Raw genomic sequence first — 17,882 nt, 5'->3', positions numbered from 1 at the left:
AAGTTTCATTATAAGCTCCATTACTTTAGATCCTTAAGTGGTCTTTGAAATTCCAACCTTCACTCCAATAAAAAAATTTAGCAATATTACAATGTTATATATACATACAGTACATGCAATTACTTTTAATAGCCTGTTTCATTGGTCAGGTTAGTTTTGTAGCACTGATAATCCTAGTAAAAGTGAAACAGCTATTGACTTCATGCAGGGGAAAGAACTGTTTAGAGGGTCCTACTTTCTGACTAATTAATACTCATATTTCCTTAATATGTATATCTATCCATATATACTGAGAACCATTAAAAATGCAACAAATGCCATTGAACTCTACTCCATTTGATCTGCCATTTGATCTACTTCTACCACCTGTATATACTGTAAACCTGTACACCTATGCTTTCAAGACAGGGCCTAGTGTACCCCTAATAACACAAAAAAACTTTCTGATTATGGATTGATGAATGGATATACCATCTTTATAAATGGGCATCATTTTTTTCTTAATAGTTGGTCTATGCTATTCCATTCTTTGTGGGGCTTTAACAGGGTGCTGTAAGATTTCCAGGTGTACTCAAAACTTCAACAGATTGTACTACACTTGAATGTGTTCAATTGCTCCAGATGCCAAAAGCTGAATTTTAAACTACGATGCCAGTTCTGGGGGCAATTAAGAAAAAAAACAATAAACTTTATATAATATTATCTTCATGTTAAATTATATCAAAGGGTTGAACAAACACAAATTCCAAGTTTACACAAATTAAAACAGTAAATTGCACAGAATTAAAAGTTTAAAATTGTTTTTAAGACTCAGATTTGAAAGGGTTGAGGGATAAGCCATAAGGGATGGTTGATCATTCCACAGTAGTGAAGCAACAGAACAAAAAGCATGGTCCAGTTTCTGGAGCCTTACATTGGAAACTGAAGTCCAAAGAGTGCAAATAATGATAAGGTCTGCAGGGAGATAACAGATCACTGATGTAGGCAGGAGGCAAGCCTTTGGAGCCCTTAAATGTGAGCAGTAGTATTTTGAATTTTATGCTGGAATCAACTGGGCATCAATGTAAGGAAGCTAAAATAGGTGATAAATAGGTCTGTGTGTTTTAATTTTGGTTAAAATCAAAGAGACTGGGTTCTGAACCTACAGTACCAGCAAGCACTGCATTAGAACATGAAGCCTGGAAAAGACCCAAAGCAAACCTTAGATTATCTGCATCAGACTGGGAGGGATGTGAATGTCACAAACAAAAAGTCTTGGGACGAAAATGAACACAAGCTTCTCCATCTGAATTGTTGGATTATTTCCAGGACAGTTAATGAACAAAGACTGACACATTTGCAAATCTGAAAAAGAGAGCCAGTTAGCATAACTTTGGCTTCAGGTTTTAAAAAGTGTTGCATCATCTAAGCAGTGTGATAAAACAGTGATTGAATGTCAGGTTTCATACATTATGAACATATATTTTGATGTCATCAGCATGAAAAGCTCATGCCATACCTACAAAGAATCTGACCAAATGGGAACATATAGATACTGAAAAGAACTGGATCAAGAACATAACGTTGCGGGAGTGACCAGCTTTGTATAGGAGGAACAGCACCTACTGTATTTTAAACATATTACTTTCTATTAGATCAAATTTAAACCACAACACAGGAATTCTAATCAGTAAGATGGGATGATCAAAAGTGTCAGCAAGACAAGAATGGACATTCTCAGAATCTGCAGATGTTTAGTGATTGTGACAAGAACTTCCTATGTAAAGTTCTGTTGATTGATCTGAACTCATACAGAAAAGACTCATGCACAGTAGTTTATTTGCAGTTAAGTGAGCTTGTACCTGAACAGCAACAGCTTGTTCTGCAGCCTTTGCCAAAAGTGTTATGTCACATATTGGCTGATAATTACTTAAGAGTGTTGGAGTCTACATTTTCCTTCTTTAACAAAGGAATAATTGTTAAAGGACTGAGCAAACAATTTTAGAGATTAATGATTCATAATAAGTGTTACAGTGATACAGGGAATTGTAAATTATGATCAAAGCATGGTAGCGGGAATAGGATCTAAGGAACATCAACTGTAATTGGTTTCATTTTAAAGATTATTTTAAAGCACTGCTAAGGAAAAAATGCTTGAATCTCCATAATCCTGAGAATACACAAAATGTGGTTTGAAGTAGATACCATTTACAATTACAGCTCACTTTAAGAAGTAATTATTTAAATTATTGTGGAGCAGGAAGGAATGCCACTGTTTTACTTAGCTTTACATTTTTTAAATATGTTTGGCTGTGCTAATTTACAGCAATGATACACCAAGAAGTTTACACAGGGACCATAATAAAGGAAAAAAAAACAATAAAATATATAAAGTAAAATATTTTATTTTGTATTATCTTTGTTCATTTTTACACTGGCTTGTCTTTAAGAACAACAGGATTTTTGGTTATTCTAAATGATACCAGGGTGAGCTCTAAATTCATATTGAAGTACAACAGCTGATGGCTATGTTGCTTCTGGTCTTGGTTAATCCAATGGCATAGTTAAAAGTTCATACCTTGAAGACAGTGTAACAGCGACATCATTTCTGCTGTATCACCTTCTCAAATGTAGACGATAGTGCCTTACTGATCCCAACACAGTCACACGGTTAAAGCTGTCACACGGAGAGATGCAGAACCCATTACTGTACAGATGGATCAATGGAAAGACTGTATAACTCACTGTTCCCATAACACTTCTCCACCATAGTTTTCCTCTCCACCACTGTGCTTTCACAACATATCTGCTTTAACATACTGTAGGATAGTGCAATCCTGGGCAGTAAGAGTCCAGCAAATTTCATACATCACAACAATAACGGTTAGCTCTCAATCAAATGTTTTTTAAACATGTAGAACAATTAAGTACTCAAGCAAGTTATTTGTTTAATGAATTAAGAGATTCTTTGGCATTAAATACTTAGCCCGCAGCCCTACTGGACCAGAGCTGTTCATTCATGACATAATGGAACAAATGACTTCCTAAATTGATCAAAAGCTCTCACTCATTGCTTGTCCTTAGAAAATGGGTGAAAGTGGTGTGACCTATAAAATCAGTTGTTGGAGTGCAGCTCTCTGGAACCACTTCTAACCTAAGGGAACCACAGACTAAACTCTCTGGAAACAAAAACTTCCTCCCTGTTGAGAAGCTTATCCAGTCAAGTATTCTCAGGGAATATTTTAGGAATCCAAACTATACCTTTATAATTCAATGCAATGCATACAGTCAGAGACAAGTTACAAATATATTAGTAAAGTAAAACATTTTCAGCCTTCAGCATGGATGAAAAATTCTAAACTACATTTTTCTGTGGCAAAACTATAATATCTATACTCTAATGTTTATATTATATTTGTCACACACCTTTGTGTTTTTCTATGTTTAGATTACAGTTATCCAGTTCATGTTATGATGGAAATTATACACATTATGAATTATCAGTTAAAAACACTTCCACATTAATTCAGGCTGCTCTGCAGAAATTGTTGCACATGTGAATTGATTACTGTCCTACATTCCAAGCAGATATCACTGAGGTTACAGGCAGGCAGTGCCTTCCAGCGTTACACTCACATGTGATGATAACCCTTGAACAATCAAAGGGCTTGCTCAGTGCCAACTGCTATATAAAGAAGAATGAAACCCGCACAAATCAGGTAGTTTTTCAGTAGATAATCTTACTGCTAAGGAGTACCTCAGTCACCACCAAGAGCATCATAGCTGGTGAGTTAAAATAATTTATTTTACATTTGACTGGCAACACAGCAATGCGTGTGTTTAACAGTTCGCGAGGATACTTTAACATCTTTTATTCGGATACCACTAATTAAAGGGGTTATACATAACTTGACTGGCGCACGTAGATATTACGGGTTACATTTACTCTTAATGAATCAAGCCGTAGGTTTATGCCAGCGAAACTAAACCATACAGTATGTCATTTAATGGAAATAACCGCGTGTTCAGGTGTGAGACCTAACATCATCAATGTTAAAATAGCACACCGCTTTCTAAGAAACCCTTAATGGAGATTAACTACAGTACGTTCAAAATTTTTAGACCTGTATTAGCTGTAATTTGAGTAGATTTTATTTTTATTACTGCTGCTCCTATTAATACTTTAATATGAATCGTGTCTTGTTAATATGTAATAGTATGTAAGTGCTAACTTAAATCAGAATATATTTCAATATGAAATATATTTCAATACGTCCATAAAAGGTTTATTCAGCAAATATTAATAATTATTGAACATCTGTGCTGAACGTGGTGTTTAAAAGTAAACGTTTCAAAAGTTGTCTCAAAATAATAAACAACTTAAACAGAATACATGCAATGAGTACAAACAATTCAGGGAGTAAATACATTTTTTTTATTTTCGTATTATTCACGTAAGCACTTCTTACCGTAGACAAAGTTTTGAAACTATAAAAAGATTCACCGAAAACAAGTAAATAATCTGGCTAAATCAGGACCCGGCGGGTTGTAGACCCACAGTATCGCACAAGCTGTATTGATCTATGGCATTCATTGACAGGATTTTCGCAATGTCTTGTGAGTTTCCTGAAAACGATTAATCTTAGAGACTAACGAGCATCTTTACGATGTACGTACGTAACGTACGACCTACTTTTTCGTGCGTTTCCCAAAACCCCTCTTAATCGGTCATTTAACGAGCGAGTATAAAGTATTTATTTGTTAAACCCTCCCCTTAAGTCGCTAAGCAAAAAGCATTACAAGTCGATTTGAAAAACAATCGATTGACAATACTTTCATTATATGGTGTCGGTTTTGGTCCTTCAGTGGGATGAAATAAAGTTGTGAAAAGGAATATGAAGCAAACATGACATCATAATTTAACAACCATTTAAGCGAAAGCGTATAGATAGGCACAAAATGGGACTCTTATTGTTTCTAAGAGAAAATAAAATAAATGACTGACATGCCGTAAAAGAAAACCAAGTTTAACTGTGTGGACAGTGTATGCGTCCTGCACGACGTCTTTGATTTAAAGCAATATTTTTTGGGCGTGCTGCCATTGTTAAGAATCACAATGTTTCATGAGAAAAAACTTATTTATAGTCATTGGGTGTATTGGAACTCAATGGAAAAAATAACTACTAAGCTTGGCATGTGTCACTCAACAAATACAGGACCTATAATCAAATTTAAAAACAAGTACAGTAGGTCTAAGCTTTACCGTCAATAATCATGACAGAACATAAAACGGTATTGGAACTTTAAATATTGTATCGACCGCGGGTTTCGGTACGGAATGAAGCAGGCGTGGGACTCAGGGAATGGGGTTGAACAACACATTTATTAACTCGAATCGGGAAAGGTACACACACAGGGACGGGGGTTACAGCGCTGCACCTACACTAACATACACACACACGAAGGGAAGAGACTATCTCAGCCTCCGTCCCACTATATACAGTCCGGTAGTCCCCAGGTGGTGTTCTCAGCCCGCCTTGCGTGCGCATCGCTAGAGCGCCCTGCGTGGCGCTACATTATAAATACATGTTAGGCCCAATGATTTAACTTAAATAATGCATTGCTGCATTTCATTCTGAAAATAATATCATCTATTCAAGTATAAAACTTATCTTTTTTTAAATTAAGTGTATTGTAACGGATTGGGGTTCTCTGGCCATGTGCCCTCGCAGCTCCCAAACAAATACAAGCAGAGGAGAAAATACAGATAAAGAAAACATAAAAAGAACAAAACAAAAATAACTGCCAGCGGTAATGAAGTAAATATTTATGTAACCAAGTTATATTTTTACATATATCAAATGTTTTCCTTGCTTTGGCATTTTTCACGTTCTTTTTGGAATTTAAATACAATTTAAACCCCACCTCAAAAGTACTAAAAACTTTTGACTTATGAATATGAAATTTACCCAAGATTACTAATAAATTCATTACTGTATAAATAAATGTTATTTTTTCAAATTTGCTCTTACATAGTACAACAAAATATCTAAATCCTTAATATAATATCTTAGTATTCTATATTTCCAGAGAATTCCCGTGATGTGAATTGAATGTGCTCTGTCTGGTGATCTCTGTCGCTGAAGTTGGCGCAAGAGGTAGCCAGTTTAAGAAGCACTTAGTGATTAACGAGTGAGTCGGGGAGCACGTAGATTATGAAGGATTTAACGTGCTACTTTAGTTATGATGGGTTTTGGGAAACACTCGTAAATTAACGATAGGTCTTAAGATCAAGTTTACGATGTTCTTAGCGTTACGATGCTTTCGGGAAACTCACCCCAGATCGCATTTGCTCCTTTATTTCTCACAGTTAAATTAGCTAATGGTTTAAAGCAAAAACATAATAGGCTGCCCTGACAGGATAAAGTGAGCTGTTATAAATGTATTAATGTAATAGATTCTAAAACACCATACTTTCTCTATCGAGCCTACGTAAAATAAGTCGTCGTATCACATTGACTTCGACATCGCAAATAGTTGCAGTGTTATATATAACAAGGTATTTTGTACTGCCAAGGAACTGTATCTAGTAATTAAAATGTTAATTGTTTTGCACCAATTTATATCAAAATACTTTATTTTAAATTTCTCTCTTCAAAAACAGGGGAAGAAACAAACTTTGTATATATGTGGTCCACTGCACGCATGACATATTTCTAAGTGTTGATTATTCCAATTTTTTATTACACAGAATACATTCAGTTAAGTTATGCTAATATGTCTCAAGTATTCTTTAATACATAGTAATGACATTTCTATATGCTTGTAAGGTATTGAAAATTATTAGGTATAAACATACATTGGTTTATTTTGTTTTTAGAGCTATTATTTCTAAAAGAACAAAAATCATTTCAGTTAGAAAAGTAAAACATATAAATATATTAAATATAGAATTATTATCATATTCATCATTTTGAGGAGAAGTCTTTGTGAGTCTCCACCTTTAAGGCAGAATAGCAGTGGTTAGGACTGTGGACCTAGGAGAGGTTAATGGGTTCAGTTCCCATATGGGATACTGAAGTCATAGTTGTGATCAAGGTACTGTACTTTACTCCAATTGCTCCAGTAAATGTGCTGCTGTAACATGGATATTCAAGTTATTATTGCAAATGAAAATCTGTTCTTCATTGATTTATAATATATTGACTGTATAATAACACATATATAATTATGTATTATAATGTATTTCAAAATAAAAGAATAAAACATACTGCATTAGGCTTTGGATGCAAAAGAGAGAAGCTAGATCATGATGAGAATCAGTGTTCCATTGCACTGTCAGAGATTTTCAGGAAGCTTTAAGATTTTCCACTGTCACCATCTTGTGACAAAAACATGTGGTTGTAGTAGCATGAAATACGTGGGATGATATAAAAATAATTTAGGAACTAATCTGGATACAACTGTACACTGCGAAACTAGGGAAATTAGACTGTATCCACAGAGAGCTTCAAAAAGGATGATCATTTTTGTAATACAGGTTGGGATTATTTATTTTCCGAATACAGCTATATTATATCTAGCTGCTAAATTAGTCCTTGTGTTTGGGAATGTGGGAAGATAAGTAAACTGTACACAGAAGTACAGTTTCCAAGGCTGATTTTTTAAGCAGAAGAATATCAACAACAACAACGTTTCATTCATAGAAGAACCAGACTTGCTTAATATATTTTAACTGTGTATTTAATTAACATGCCTGTAAAATTACAGTTATTTTGTTGCACTTTAATAGAATTTCATTAGTTTGCCATAAGTATTACTTTAAAAAGAAACTGTTGTGACTTCTAAAGAAATGTGTAGGTGTGTTTTTAAATTGCATTTCTTTCTTTTCCAGACAATGGCTCCTCGACCAGAGCTGGAGAATGCTTCTTCAGGAGAACCCAAAGACCCCGCTCAGGGACTAAGTGGTACGTTTTGTTTTTAATGATACTGTAGCAGCATTTTTTTTCATGACAGCACTTAATTTAAAACAAGAGAATTAACATTTCTGTTCTTTTTCCTGTTTCATCTCAACCGTTGGTTCAGGGGTACTACCAAAGGAGCCTGTGATTCACCCAGCCTGTTCCACTGTAGCGTTGGTGAACGATGAAGCAGAAGATCCTTGGGCCCTTCCTGAACTCCAAAGTGTGGGAGTCAAGTGGTCAGGTAAAAAAATGCCCCAAAACGTCCCTTCACTCTTCCTAGTTAGGATAAATTCTTCCTTAATTACACTGTCCACTAAGAACCACCTATTGTGACTGTGGAAAACAATAACAGCCATTTGTTTCTTCTCAGAACCCTTTAATTTGTTGTAGTCAACCCACCATCCATACATGTACAGTGGCGCCATGATCTTTACTGACTCAGTCTCAGTCTGACTCAGTCTTACTGACTCAGTCGTAGAATCTTAGTTTCATTCTTTGTCTCCTGTTTGTCTTAAAAGTAGTACTTTGGTCTTTTTAAGTTACTGATTTTTTTCCTCATTTGATTTATTTTCTATTCATTAAGACTTGGACACCAAAGGAAAGATTCTCCGTGTTCTAATTTCTATTGGAAAGTTTTTTTTACTGCTTGGATTCCTTTACATGTTCGTCTGCTCCTTGGATATCCTGAGTTCTGCCTTCCAGCTTGTAGGAGGTAGGAAAATAAAGAAAACAGGAATATAATAATATAAACACAATGCTATTTTTGTCTGCTATTTTTAATGTTTTACTGTAGTTGGTGTTCAAATTGAAATAGCAAAACTGTTTTTTTTATAGAGCTTAGTTTATAAATTAGTCATACAGTAAATAGCTTAGTAATAGATTTAGTAAGAAGGTCTAGATGTGAGACGTTCGATTATATTCAAAATCCTTAATAGCATAAGTAGGTCCAGTGATAATAATTAATTGTTCAAACTCCTCAACAGGGAAGGCGGCAGGTGACATTTTCCAAGACAATGCTGTGCTGTCAAATCCCGTGGCTGGACTGGTGATTGGAGTTTTGGTTACAGTGCTAGTTCAGAGTTCTAGCACATCTTCCTCAATCGTGGTTAGCATGGTTTCCTCTGGGTGTGAGTATTTTTTTTTTAAATGATTTGGGACTAGGGTTAAAACCATTTATTAATTGAAATGGCAGATACCTCAAAACCTAAAGGAAAAAGTAACACTCATTTTCAGCCAAAAGATTGTCAGAACAAGATTAATTTACAGGCAACTTAAAAAATGGAAAGTTAAATTATATAAAATCTGTCCTGGACATGTTGAATTTCATATTATGTAGATAACAATGCAAAATAACTCATAGTCCTTTTATCAACAGTTATACAGTACTACAGATTATTAAAGTGTTGTGTAATGATATATGCAGTACCACAGTTTCATACAGCATATTGGAAAGAAATGAACCCTATATTTTCTCATTATTTTCTCTATGTGTAATAGTGTTAGAGGTCCAGTCTGCTATACCTATTATAATGGGGGCCAACATTGGAACCTCTGTGACTAACACCATTGTGGCAATGATGCAAGCTGGAGACAGAAACGAGTTTCGGAGGTATGGATGACACTAATGCCCAAACAGGAAGTCCAGACTTTCTGGATTTAAATAGTAGTATTTAAACTGATTATAAAATGTTGTGTTTTGTGTTAGGTAACTATTAAATAAAGGTAAATTTTGTAAAAAACAAAAAAAAAAACAAATGTAAATTATTTATTGTTGCTTACCTTTTGTAGAAAAAAAAGTTTCTCTAATATTAGATAGATACTTTATTGATCCCGTGAGGGAAATGGCCAGTTATTATGGCCAGTAGCCATATCACCTTGCGACTCACAACTGACAGCCCACTAAAGTTAAGCAGGTGTGAGCCTGGCCGGTACCTGGATGATATTACCTCCTTGGAAAAACTACGAAGTGATGTTAGTTGATCAGGAGGGGGCGCTCACCCTCCAGTTTGTGTGGGTCCTGATGCCCCAGTATTGTGACAGGGACACTATACTGTAAAAAAGGCGCCGTCCTCCAGATGAGATGTAAAGCTGAAGTCCTGACTCTTTGTAGCCATTAAAAATCCCAGGTTGTTTCTAGAAAAGAGTAGGGGTTTTACCCCACATCCTGGCCAAATTTCCCATTGACCCTTACCAATCATGGCCTCTTAATAATCCCTATCTATGAATTGGCTTCATCACTTGTTTTCCACCCCACTGGTAACTTGTGTGGTGAGCATTCTGGAGCACTATGGCTGATGTTGTATCATCCAGGTGGAGGAGTCTCCATTACCTGAAAAGTGCTTTGAGAGGAGTGTCCAGAAAAGTGCTATATAAGTGTAAGTAATTAATTATAATTATAAATCTTAAAATACATCATTTCAATAGGATGCTTGGGTAATAAAATAATGCTTTGAAATGTTTTTTTAATATTTCATTTAATTCCTCAGGGCTTTTGCTGGAGCCACAGTCCATGATTTTTTTAACTGGCTCTCAGTACTTGTGCTATTACCGCTCGAGGCAGCAACTGGCTACCTGTACCGTCTGACACAGCTGGTCATTGACTCATTTAATATCCAAAGTGGGGAAGACGCCCCGGATTTGCTGAAAGTCATCACAGACCCCTTAACAAAGACAATCATTCAGGTAAGAAACCTAATTTGCAAATTCTACAGATCAATCCTTGTTCTTTGTCAGCAAGCTTTCTAGATCCCTGCTAAGCAAAAGAACTTAAAGTGCTGGGAGAAGCTGTTAAATTGGTCAATTAAACTAATTAATGAGGTGGTTTACATCAGTAAGAGATTAGTTGAAATGAAAACCTGCAGACGTATCAGCCCACTAGGATGATGATTGTACGTCCCTGATATACAGTAGATTAACATTTGGGTAGGTGCTGGAAAAATCAAAGTTTCTTTCAGGAGCTGCCACGTCTCTTACTGAAGCTTCTGTAGCAGGTGTTAGCTGTTCTCTATTATTTACCTATAATATGTTTACCTAAATTATATACATTGAGTTAAATTATTTGAGCAAAATATACTGTATAAAGAAGGATTCATGAAACAGTGGCATTCTGTTTTTCTGGACTTGGGATGCTATCTGTGTGGAGTTTGTTTGTTCTCTCTGTGTTTCCGTGGGTTTCCTCCAGGTGCTCCAGTTTCCTGCCATAGTCTAAAAAAGCATATTGGTAGGCTAATTGGCTTCTCGGAAAATTAACCCTGGTGTAAGTGTGTGCGTGTCTGCCCTGCGATGGACTGGTGTCCTGTCCAGGGTGAATCTTGCCTTGCACCCATGACTCTAAACTGGATGAAGAAGTCAGAAGATGGATGGATTGTTTGAAAATCATTCTATAAATATGAAATGACTTTAGAAGACACTAATTGATTCTGGGTGTTCTGATTATACATTTTGTCATGCGGGTAATTTTTAATTTCTGAAAATTATTTAGCTAATTTATGATGATGAGAATCAGAGCTCTTGTTTTTAGTACAAATTTCTTCAAAGAAGGGTGTTTCAAATATAAATATGCTTTTCTTTTAGCTTGACAAATCTGTTATCAATGAAATTGCTACTGGTGATCCTGCAGCAAAGAACAAAAGCCTGATCAAAATCTGGTGTAAAACTCAAACAATCATGGTAAGTAAACTTCCAGCAGGTAATGTTCTAGTGACCATATACAGGTATCCTGTAATAATACATTCATTTTTGTGCATTCAGTATTACTGTATTATGTTACCATATAGGGTATGTACTGTATACCGAAGAGAAGTAAACTGAATCTGACTTATAACAAAATGTTAAAGTTTACATTAAGTGAAAATTCCCAGTTAATTAATATAGTAACTGTTAAGGGTCAGAGGAGATGCAAGCAATGTTTTAACAAATAGTGTGACATGTAAGTAGATTTTAAAAACAACAAAGTGTGTGTTAATTAAGTTCAATATACACTAAGTATTTAAAGAAAGCAATAGTTAATTATTTTTCAAATATGCTACCATTAGCCCTGTAAAAAAGGGGAAGACGGGTAAAACACAAAAAGACATTAAAATGAACTTTTTAGGAAGATAAGGTACTGTACTTATACAGTACATACAATTAGAGTTCAGGGTGTTCTTTCTTGCTTTAAATTTGTGGTTTATAGTCACATTAAATAGTGTGCATTTGTACATTGAATAATCAACCTACTCCAGCTTTTAATACTGAATGTCTCTCATCTTCCAAATCGTCAATGATATACCTTTTCTATTAAGTTGTTTGTTTGTTGCTGCAGACAGAAAAGAATATGACAGTGCCTGGGACTGAAAACTGCACTTCTCCCAGTCTCTGTTGGTCAGATGGCAATATCACATGGACCCTGAAAAATGTTTCTGAAAAGATAAACATTGCGAAATGTAAGTGCCACTACATGTCTAATCAAAGACAACCTAAAAATAAATCAATTGACAAAATGTGAGTTATCGTCTGTGTAAACACAAAATCTCCCACTGGAGTCTTCATTCTCCAGATTTCCTTAATTGCCTTATAGTCTCTCATGAGATGGTATGAGATTTACAATGTGTGGTTTCTATTTATTTACAGTAATCCACATAGTAGTTTGAAGCCAACTATTAGTGAAGAAAAAAGTTATGCCAGTCCCTAAAAAAGTAATCCTAGAGCAAGCTATCCGAGTCCCACTGGCTTTGAATTTTGTCATACAATGGGTCCTTTTCAAATTATGCAGTGACTAAGCAAACTATTCCACCTTGCCATGGCCCCTTGCTATTTCCTTAAGGGACTTATTCCCAACTATTCTGCCCTGTGTGCAGCAGAGCTGCAAGCTAAACAAGGCAAGCAAATCCGGTACTTTACTCTTGAGTATGTCTTGTCTGGTTTCATGTTAAACAGTGACTGGGTTTTTGATTAAATACAAATGAAAACCCTCTGCAGTTAACAGAAACCAATGTGTGAATAAACCGAAAGATGTAAGCAAAAAAAAAAGGCACTCAGCAAGATTTTCGATAACTAATATATTACATCCTTCCCATATGTTTCCTCATCTGTTGGATTAAGGTGAATTTACGTTGGTGGGCTGTTTATTGACCTATACATGAAATCTGAAACAGTATGTAATTGTTTCTGTCATTTATTTGGTTAATCTGTTTCATTATTTTATTTTCACCAGGCAATCACATTTTTGCAAACTCTTCTTTGTCGGATCTGGCTGTTGGCCTTATCCTCCTTGCCTTGTCCTTGCTAGTGCTTTGTACCTGCTTAATCCTTATCGTGAAACTGCTTAATTCCATTCTCAAAGGACAAGTGGCAGCAGTTATCAAGAAGATCATCAACACAGGTAAGACTCTTATTTTGTTTGAAAGACAAAAATAATTTCCTTTGCCTTACCTTTAAAGTATTTGCAAATACAAATATAGGATTCACATATTTACCTAAATTTCGTACTGTAGTCCAATGAGAGAAGCAGTTTTAGCTCATTTCCAAGCAGCAGATTAAATTTTCAATGGAATTCAATTGAAATGAATCATTTAGAAATGTGATACACAGATACGCACCTGCAACCTAAATAACCCAATGAACCATGATCAAGAAGCATAAAGGGCCCCTTCTGGCTTTTTCTAGAGAGGTCTATAGACTACATGAGTGTAATAATAGCAATCAAACTCTTTTGACCAGGACTGTATCACACACATCACGTGCGTCTCAATTTAGGAATGCTGCAGTTGCATGCCTTAAACTGCATTCAATATATTACACAGAACTAGTAGATGTGGTGAAAGGTAATATGGGTGATTTACATCTAAATATGCAAACTGAGAATCTATATCTAAATCTGAGTACACAAAAGCCTATTTTTAAGCACTCACCCCGACTAAGGGCAGATATGTCAAAGATTGTCTTCAACTTAAAATTCTCACCTGCTTTGGCTATCTCATGTACAGCAGATTATTATTTAATCCTCCTCATCCTTGAATGGGATAGATATATACTGTATATATTCTTAAATCACCTTAAAGCAAAATTCTAATACATTATGTCATGGAAATGAACAAATTTCTATGTTTCATTATTGTTCTTACAGATTTCCCATTCCCATTCGGGTGGGTGACTGGATATATTGCCATTCTGGTTGGAGCAGGAATGACTTTCATAGTCCAAAGCAGCTCAGTGTTCACCTCTGCCATTACCCCCCTAGTTGGTAAGTGATGTGCGGTATTTGCCTTGGTGTTATGACTCTATGCTTTATAAATATAGTCTTCACAGACACTTGTCAGAATACTTATTTTCCTCATTTCTTTTTCCTTAACAGGCATCGGAGTCATAAGCATAGAGAGAGCGTACCCACTAACTTTGGGTTCAAATATTGGTACAACCACTACATCTATATTAGCAGCTATGGCAAGTCCTGGAGAAACACTTGCCAACTCATTGCAGGTCAGCAATGACCTCTTTCAAGTTTCTGAATTGTCATTCCTGATTTTTTTCCCCATATCATTCGGGGTAATATCTAGTTCCAAATCTCATGCTCTAAGCAACTTCATACTAATTACACTTGCAGTTGACTAATTGTAACAAAAAAAGAGTGAGAAACTCTGATACATTTTGGTATCAATGCTGATTTCCTTTTGTTATTTTTTATTCGCAGATTGCTCTGTGCCATTTCTTTTTCAACATCTCTGGGATTCTGCTGTGGTACCCAATCCCTTATACACGTATTCCTATACGTATGGCCAAGGCACTGGGTGATCGTACTGCTAAGTACCGGTGGTTTGCTATCATGTACCTGGTGCTCATGTTCTTGATCATGCCTCTTACTGTATTTGGGCTTTCAGTGGCAGGCTGGCAGGTCCTTGTTGGAGTTGGTGTGCCAGTTGTGGTTCTCATCGTGGCTGTGATTATTATTAATATCATGCAGTCCAGATGGCCACAATACATGCCCAAGGTGCTGAGGACCTGGGAGTTCCTCCCCAAATGGATGCACTCTCTGAAGCCTTGGGACAGGGTGATCACCTCTATGCTATCATTCTGCAGAACCCGCTGTTGCTGCTGCTGCAAGTGCTGTAACAAAATCAGCAGTGAAGAAGATGGAACTGGTAAAGAGAAGAGAGGATCGCTTGAAATGTATGACAACCCAGCATTGGAAACTGATGAAAATTGTCACAAAAACACACAGATTGAGGCAAAAACAACAAATTTGTAGCACTGCTCAATTTAAGTTTAGAAATTTGAAACTTTTTAAAGCATGCAAGGGGTTTTCTGTTCAGGAATAGCCAATTCTGTTCCAGCTCCTGAACCCGATGACATCAAACAGCGTCAACTTTGACCTCAGAGAAGAACTAATGTAAAGAATTTAAAAATCTTGAAAAAACGTTCATGCAAAAAATGACTAGGCAAAAAGATGCCAAATTGAAGATACAGAAGAAAGGTGTTAATGCATTGGATATTTTGAATATTTATATTAGTCAGAGGAAAGTTTAACAATGATGGTAAAAACAAATGTGCTTTGGTAGCATAGGAAAAAAGTAAAGAACTAGATGGTTTCATTTTTACAGGGTTATGAATACTTTATGTTTTTGTATACATTTAAGTATACAGTATATATAAGAAGGATTTCATTTATGTGTCTTAATTAAGGGGAACGAACGTGGGCAACTGATTTATTGAAATTATTTGGGAAATAATTATGAGATCATGAGACCAACACAAAAAGTATGACTCATCCATATCTTGTGTTTTATATGTATATAAGTGCTGTTCGTAAAATGAATAATAACCCCAAAACACAAATCACTTTCTCAGTGATCACACAGTACATTTGTGAACTACCTATAGAGACAGTTTTTAAGTCTCACAAAGAGAAAACAAAAAACTAGTCAAAGTAGTGAATCACATACTGTACACCTGACTAAATCACAATCTTGTTCATTTTTTGTTAAGAAAACTAGGAGGAATAGGGACTACAAGTGAAAATTATGAACTAAAGTCTAATTTATAGCGTTCAACCTTCAATATTTGTTTAGAAATATGATTCATGAAAAATGTAGTAGTGTAAATTGTGCAAATTGAGCAGCACTGAATTCAAGTCTATATGATAAGTCACTGGGGCTGATTGCAGGGAAAATGGTAATCATATCAGCAGATTTGTAGACTTCCTACATTGCTCACTTTGCAGATACTGTAGGTCTCATAGATTGAGAATACATGTCTTACAGCAAAAGTTTGTCATACAGTCACATTTAATTCACAGCAGTGGCTAATCTGACTTCAAGGAGTCAAAAGCCTGCTGTGTATTTTAAATAGTCATTATCTGCAATAAAATGTATATACGTTTTTTTTTATTTGCAAATTCTCTTTTGGAGAGAGATTTTTAAAGTGTTTTGCTCTAGATTTCATTAAATAAATTCTAAAAGTTTGGAAGTGCAGATCTTTCAAACAACATGTGCAAGCATTTTCTTCCAGTTGTTTTTTCATCATTTTAATTAGTCTCTATGGGGAAAAAAGGAAAAAGTGGAGCAAACTTTGCACAGGTGCAAAATGTGGTAACACTTTAGATTGGGGGTTACAAAAGCTATTTGTAAATGTTTTATTACTTATTAATGAAACATATTAATAAGGTATTAATAAAACAGGTTGACTAATGGCAATAATTAACCTCTTTTGTAGATTAATTGCTTTGTACTATCAAAAACCTATTTATTTTATTCAGTCATAAACTGTAATCTTCTTATTACTCATCTACAGTGTGACCACAAATTGTTGGAAGTTGTTTTATTTATGTACCCTATAGGTGTTAATAGTCATGTGCGCTTGAATGTGCTGTTGTGGTGTTTTTTTTTCTTTTTTGGAAAAGCTATGCAAAATATTTAAGTTTCTATTTATGCCAAAATAGGGGATATATACAGAGTTTACAAAATAAATGTGTATGTGTTTATATCTACAGTATACTGTATAGATATACTATACTGTATAGACATAATTGCTTTTTTGAAAATATATTCAGCGATCAGTGCTGCTTTTATTATGTGTTTATATATTCCCTCTTTAAGGAATTTGTAACGAGTTTCATTTAAACACCTTTCTTTCTCATTTCTCTTCCTGTCATAAATTTTATGGAGACATTTCTGAAATCATACTTCCAGAGAACATACAAAACAAGGAAATAATCTTTGCACCATGTCTTTGCTCATCACTAATCCTGATTCAGTACTTTTATTTTTTTGTCACAATTTCTCATTCAGTTTTTCAGTTCTTTTGTGCAGGGGAGGTAAGCCTAACACTGTGATCAGAAACAATAACTTTAAGTATCACATGGACAATTTACATAGGCACGTACAAAGAAAAGTCCACAATTTCAGTGTTCTGTACATGCAGAAATTTAAATCAGTCCAAAATGCCTGTACAGCTGAAATGTCTGTGTTTTACTTGGATTTATTTTATTGTGCCCTGAAATTATTTTTGGATTTTGCAACATTTTATTATACTGTGAGCATGTGTAATTACTGTAACCACTTGTATCAAAATAAAAGTGGCTTTGAAAAAAGAATTCCATCTTTCAATAGTTCTTTTTTAGTATTCACAGAGTATTAGAACCATAAATAGAGAAGTCAAGGAATAGTAACTAATTATCTACGAATTTGTCAAGAAAAACACTCAAAATTGATATTTACACAATCTCGTCAAAATTTTCCTTCTGAAAAACTCCTCACCCCTGCAATTATTTTCCATGTCAGATCCAAGCATTATTGTAAAATGTTTGATGTTTATTTGATAGGTTATGTTTCAGTTGTGGAAAACACTGTGGTTCTTTAATAAACTGATTGCACCATTGTTATTTTGAAGAAGCTAATTATTGTACTTTTATAGACAGAAAAATCAATTGAAAGCTATTTCAGTTTCTGTGATGGGCATAGTTGC

General features: G+C 35.1%; 1 protein-coding gene across 1 annotated transcript; it reads left to right on the top strand.

The window, feature by feature from the left end:
- Positions 1–3,618: 3,618 nt before the first annotated feature.
- slc34a2b (solute carrier family 34 member 2b) lies at positions 3,619–17,799 on the top strand. The gene is made up of 13 exons (XM_088628125.1): positions 3,619–3,765; positions 7,874–7,946; positions 8,065–8,184; positions 8,527–8,655; positions 8,927–9,070; positions 9,441–9,552; positions 10,430–10,625; positions 11,517–11,612; positions 12,247–12,367; positions 13,138–13,305; positions 14,050–14,166; positions 14,278–14,402; positions 14,614–17,799. Exons 2-13 carry the CDS (start codon positions 7,877–7,879, stop codon positions 15,166–15,168), a joined length of 1,953 nt encoding a protein of 650 aa, XP_088484251.1. The 5' UTR covers positions 3,619–3,765; positions 7,874–7,876; the 3' UTR covers positions 15,169–17,799.
- Positions 17,800–17,882: the final 83 nt, after the last annotated feature.

Source organism: Lepisosteus platostomus, chromosome 1, assembly GCF_059453375.1.
Source record: "Lepisosteus platostomus isolate fLepPlt1 chromosome 1, fLepPlt1.hap1, whole genome shotgun sequence".
Lineage (NCBI taxonomy): Eukaryota > Metazoa > Chordata > Actinopteri > Semionotiformes > Lepisosteidae > Lepisosteus > Lepisosteus platostomus.
The sequence above is the reverse complement of the archived record's forward strand: the minus strand, read 5'-3'. Positions and strand labels throughout refer to the sequence as shown.

What these genes read in the sequence shown, in the direction of transcription:
- slc34a2b (XM_088628125.1), top strand. Translation starts at nt 7,877, where the DNA reads ATGGCTCCTCGACCAGAGCTGGAGAATGCTTCTTCAGGAGAACCCAAA. An exon ending in TGCCTTCCAGCTTGTAGGAG is followed by an intron (nt 8,656 to 8,926) that starts GTAGGAAAATAA and finishes ACTCCTCAACAG; the next exon opens with GGAAGGCGGCAGGTGACATT. An exon ending in AAAGATAAACATTGCGAAAT is followed by an intron (nt 12,368 to 13,137) that starts GTAAGTGCCACT and finishes TATTTTCACCAG; the next exon opens with GCAATCACATTTTTGCAAAC.